Genomic DNA, 5894 nt, shown 5'->3' on the forward strand with positions numbered 1-5894 from the left:
GTTTTCTTTTTACCGCTGTGCGTGATTGTAGGGTTGTACGTGGAGTTCCATATTCTCCTCTGCGGCGGAGTACGGTCAATCATTTTTTGAAAGTCTTTTTTCTAACAGTAAGGCTGGTGGGTTCACTGTCGCTGCGTTTTTACACAAAGCCCCCTGAAGTTTTCTTTAATTAACCCGCGCTCCAAATTTATAAGTTATAAGTAAAAAGAAAACGATTCGCTCGTTCACATGACCCGAACGGACAGACGCAACGCCGGGTCTGCCCCAATCCCGACTCCAGGCCGTAGTCCTCCGGCGATCTCGGCTTCCTCTTCCTCAACACCTCCGCCGCCTGGTCCACGGGAGACAGTCCCGCCCCCGCCAGTGCCGCCTCTCTGTCCCCGCTCGCGGCGACCTCCAACGCTTCCTCCCACGCCTACGCCCGCCCCGGATCCCACCTTCTTCGACGACGTCGTCGACGTCGTTGCCGACAAATACGGCTGGGACCTCGACGCCGAGGTCCGGGTCTGGCCGATCGACGCCGAGCGCTCGCTCGTTGGCGCCGTGCAGCGCTACGAACTTCGCGCCCGCGCGGGGGGAGCCGCGGTCGCGCTGGCGCGGGCCTCCGACGGGGCCGTCGACTGGAGCCGCCCCGACGCCCCCGTGGTGGAGGAGGTGGTCGGACTCGACGGGGTCGAATTCGTCGCCGGCGACGACACCCTGGGGTTCGGCTCCGGCATCAGGGACCTGGCCATGGTAGGGCCGTTCGAGCTGGTGGTCTGCGATGGCGCTGGACGGGGCCTCGCAGAGCTCCAGTTGCCGTCGGTGAGAACTCCCCCACCTGAATCCTTAATTGCAGAACCAAAACAGAGCCAGAGCAGTTTGTGTTTACAAGCGGGGGAGAGAAAAGGGATTGGGGAGGCGGGGACCAAGCCAAATCAATCATTCAGGATGACGAGTTTCTGGAGCCAAATCGACATGCGCCCTATCCTCCCGAAATCTGCTCCTCCAGTGCACAGCATCATCCCTACAGCACTTCAGCGTGGCCTCCAGGGAAGGAGAAGCCCCTCTGAACACCACCGGTGAGTGCTGTTTAACTTTTAGCTTTGTTGTTGCTTCAGATTTTTGCTTCTGGTTGCTTGCTTGCTATGCTATTGAAGTTGTGTCACCTTTAAGATGAAGCAGTTACTACAATTGGTGAATGGTCTAGCTGCTGCTTACCCCTTTTCTGTTTGTGACTTCGAATTGATTGCGGTTGTCGTAGTGTCTCCTCACTATTTAGTACAGATATATCTGGTTTAATTTTTGTTTTGTGTACATTGTGTCGATTGGAACAATTTTCTCCTAGATTTGCAGGTAAATTTGTAAGGATATATGCAACAAAATTGAACATCAACACCTTCAGTTTGGTTCCACTTGTCGCTCTGACCCTGATTGCATAGTGCCACCTAAGTACTACTGAACTGTAGAATGGTAATAATGGAAGAGGATACTAGTATCCAGTGTGTGACATGCTATGTGCATTTAAATTTGCTATGTTAAGTACATTAACACACATATGGGAATGTCTTTACTAGGGGTGGCAAATCAATGCCCAATATGTGAGATACCAGAACATTGGACTCTTCTTTTCAATGGCTTCTACTTAAATGTAACTTCCTGGATGTTCGATTTTGAATTTAGCACAACTCTAAAATATCAAAGATAGGATACAACATTTTATTTTGGCATGCCTGGGCAAGGGCTTGTTCTGGGTGGAAAAGGAATGGACACAAATACGATAATCAGACATATTCAGTTTTTGCTTGCATAGTTAATTATGTACAGCAGTGATGTCTGTATATCTTTTGTTGTTGTCTGTTGGATATCTTTGTTTGCTGTGTGTTAGTTATTGTTAGCATACAGAGTGTGCGTGCGCGTGTGCATGGTCACCGCGCCTGTACGTGGGCTAGGTAGTGCGTGAGTGGGTTTGTGTTCGTGTAGTAGTGGCACACGATCTGGCCTCGTGGGCGTCCTGTAACTGTATATATACGCCCTCCGATGGCTGATGCAAAGTGTGTTGAACCTCATTCCTGCTTTCATGGTATCAGAGCCACGGAGCACCTGCAAAACGGGCGAAGCAGCGGCAGGTGGTGGTGGTGAAGGCGGAGCTGGGTTAGGAGCGGCGAACGGGAAGCTGAGCTCATCAAACCGAACATGGCGAGAGGTGAGCACACGCCGCGTAACAGGGTCAAAGCAGCGATAGCCGCGATGGCTGGTCTTCTGCGACAATGTGTCGGCCGTCTACCTCTCCAGCAACCCTGTGGACCACCGGCGTACCAAGCATATCGAGCTGGACATCCTCTTCGTTCGGGAGCGCGTGGCGCTCGGCGAGTTCCGCGTCCTTCACGTCCCTACGCGTCAGCAGTTCGCCGACGTGATGACGAAAGGATTGCCCACTGATGTCTTCAGGGAATTTCGTTCCAGCTTGTGCGTCTCTACACCCGACGCTCCAGCTGCGGGGGTGTGTTAGCATACAGAGTGTGCGTGCGCGTGTGCATGGTCACCGCGCCTGTACGTGGGCTAGGTAGTGCGTGAGTGGGTTTGTGTTCGTGTAGTAGTGGCACACGATCTGGCCCCGTGGGCGTCCTGTAACTGTATATATACGCCCTCCGATGGCTGATGCAAAGTGTGTTGAACCTCATTTCTGCTTTCAGTTATGTCTATAACAGTCACCAAATAAAAAGTGGGCATGCCAAATACTGTGCTTGGCATTTCTTGTAAGCAGGTCATGACTAGATATGTTACCATTTTTCATGAATTAGTTTATATAAACTTCATCATAAGTTTCGGCCACCACTCCTCTCCCCGGGCACCACCCCTGCCTCGCCCAGATCTGCCGAGTGGGTAGGAACAGCTGGTCATCCTATACATGACATGTGTTGTTTAATTTTGATTGGGTATTATTCTCTTCTGTTCGTGTAGTAGATACATGTTGGAGACTGCTGGCCCCGCCTTTGATACTCCAGTTCTGATTATTAGTCTCCCCTTTTAACATTTTTAGGTGTCCTGTCTCCAGTGTTCTTGAGCACCATTGGGTCGAGGAAGGAGAAGCCATCCTATGGCCGAGGAGCAGCAGGTTTCAGCTTGAAGCTAATCCCTTCTATCTATTACTTTTTACAATATACTCCATGATTAGTTGGTCAGTGCTTAGAAGGATGCCACTTTGCATTTGTATTATTCAAAGCTAATCTATTCACTCTATTATTTTGTACAACATATTCCATGATGATTTGAAGCTACATGTAGTCTGACATCATTTGAAATGTGCACAACTAGCAAACCCCAGCTATTTTTAAGTGTATATGTTTATATACATGTACAATTTCGTGCTATTGACAGGCGCCGCCACAACAAATGCTTCATTACTTTAGTTGAAGTGACGTATACTGCACTGCATGTCAATCAGGCAAGCTTTTGTTGGTAATCTTGACTAGAACAGTTTGTTAGCCACATGAGATTTTATTTTCTGGTGGTTTTATTGGATGGCTTGGAAAATGCTCCCTTGACATTGTCCCGTTCATCAACAGAAAGATTGTCAGCCTTACCCCAAATTGCAAGATCTTCGGAATAAAGGAGGGGAGACTGAGACCAGTAGAAAAGAGATTCTTCAGTACACAATATATGCATTTGTTGATTTTGCAATTGTCCAGGTCAGACCTGCTCTGCTTCGGTCTAAATCTACAAGGCCCTGAGCTCCACTCCATGGCCCTCCTCTGCCAAACCCCGTCCAACCTCCTCAAGCCAACTTGCTTGTCGGGGAGCCTAGCACCGCTAGCTATTTGCATGCTCGATAGTTCCTCTTCTGAAGATACGAGTTAACATTCTGAACCTATGCATTCGATGAGCATTACTTAGTTAGGAGGTAACTTTCTGAACCTATGCATACAGCATGTATTACTTTTCTTTGCATGAGTAAACTTTCTGAACCAATGCTTACAACATCAAGTATTACCAAGAGTTCTTTGCTTAAGTTGCTTGTCCTTAGAAGAATCTGGACGTATCATTTTCCGTAACCATCAGCAAGAACACATCATGAGTGCCAGATGTGTAACCGTTTGCTTATGAATTCCAACAGTAATAACATTTGCAATGTAAAGGTCATAACATAGTCATGCATCAGGATGATGTGCACCACGTGGGCATTAATACTAGAATGGCGTATGTGGATAACGAAATATCCAAAGATACACTTGACTGGATCAATTTCTTTTCTTTTCTCTGGAATTGTTTCTTATATACGCGCATATGTAGATGCTATGCATGCCAATGTGATTACTTATTCTTTTCATTAGACAGTGTGTTCCCATCAATCCATCCATGCACCGGACTGACAATTTTGTTACCCTGTTCAGGTTGCAATCACAAACAACACTGAACTACTGGCGTATGGCAGTGAAATACTTGTTGCTCGCGTGAGTGGAAGTTTAAAACGGAGGAAGAAGAGACAGCAGAGTGTATGCACTACATGTATGCTACTACTTAAAGCCTTATTGCTTGTCTTGCAATGAAGGAGTACAGGTCCTTCCATATAGGACTTATAAACTGATTACGGTGTGAGTATTTCTACTAGCAGCTTATAGCTCATCTTTGCAATTTTATTGTCTCTGAAGCATGAAGGTAAAAGGGAACAAATCACTTTCTTTTAATGGACTATGTTCTGAATCCAATTAGCATATCCAGGCCATAGCTTGCTATTTTCTCATATTTGTAGTTCAATTGTGTTTATAGGAATGGCTCAATATTCTCATGGCAAAATGAGGATGGGGCGCTCTGTCATCTAACATCTGTTCTACCAGCAGGGCTGATGGCACTCTATGGCAATACCAAGCTACTTGATAAGTCATGGCATGAGATGCGCCTTGGATATAAGCCAAACATCAGCCTTGAGGTGATCCGTGGCGCTGTAGTGATACACTTTAATGGAAATATGAAGCCATGGCTTGATGTTGCTTTCAACAAGTATAATGCTCTGTGAACTAAGCATGTAGAGACAGAAATGGAATTCGTGACACTATGTAATTTTATATCTGAAGTGATTGAAGAAATGCTCCACGAATAAGGCAGATACTCGTATATGTTCAACATCATGTACTTAAGCCAATGTTATTTTTAGGCTTGCTGACTTGCTTTATTCATGATCGATGAGCTTTATTACTTAGCATGTAACCTTCCCAGTTTATTTACTAATCCTCCATCTTTTTTTAGTTATGTGTACACCCTTCCATTCAAGTATGGAAACAGGCAATTCCAGCCATCAACAGTTGCCGCACCTGCCAACATTAAAGAAATTCTGTAGGCCCTATGTAGTTGTTTTAGCTTTCTCTTGACATACTTTATATATGTTCATGATAAGTTGGGATGGAGGATTATCAGTGTAATATGCACTTGCCTTTGTTAAAGCAATTGGATATAGACCTGTATGTGAGATCTTTAGAGATCATTTATGAACATGTATGTTTAAGCCTATGAACAGAGACAAAGCCAAATATGTGCTGCAAAATGTTCCAGTTTGCAGCCAAACATATATGCAAGAACTGTTACCTATGCTTGCCCAAAACCTATTATGATAGTGTGCTAGCTACTTGTACTGTGTAGATTCATGGAAGAGCTTTGTGCTGAAAATTAGGAGAAAGAGAAACATAAGCGACAGTTCAGCAAGTTTTGTAATATGAGTTGTAAACGAGAAAAGACCCGTCTCGAGAATTATGACAGGCATATGCCGAAGGAAAGAGAACCTAAAGGAAGGAAAATATGAGTTGTGAAAATTTGACATTGACTAAATTCTCCATGGCCAGAAAAATTCAATTAAATCAACCCGTAGCAACGCACGGGCATATTTACTAGTTACTTTTAATTACCAAGTGCACATAGAA

General features: G+C 45.5%; 1 protein-coding gene across 1 annotated transcript; it reads left to right on the plus strand.

Annotated features, from left to right (window-relative positions):
* The first annotated feature begins 228 nt into the window (after positions 1-228).
* Positions 229-5313, plus strand: LOC123142479 (uncharacterized). Its single transcript, XM_044561378.1, has 3 exons — positions 229-1061; positions 3023-3097; positions 4374-5313. The coding sequence occupies exons 1-3, from the start codon at positions 229-231 to the stop codon at positions 4435-4437; spliced, it is 972 nt and encodes a 323-aa protein (XP_044417313.1). The 3' UTR covers positions 4438-5313.
* The last annotated feature ends 581 nt before the right edge of the window (positions 5314-5894 follow it).

This window comes from Triticum aestivum, chromosome 6D (assembly GCF_018294505.1).
Source record: "Triticum aestivum cultivar Chinese Spring chromosome 6D, IWGSC CS RefSeq v2.1, whole genome shotgun sequence".
NCBI lineage: Eukaryota > Viridiplantae > Streptophyta > Magnoliopsida > Poales > Poaceae > Triticum > Triticum aestivum.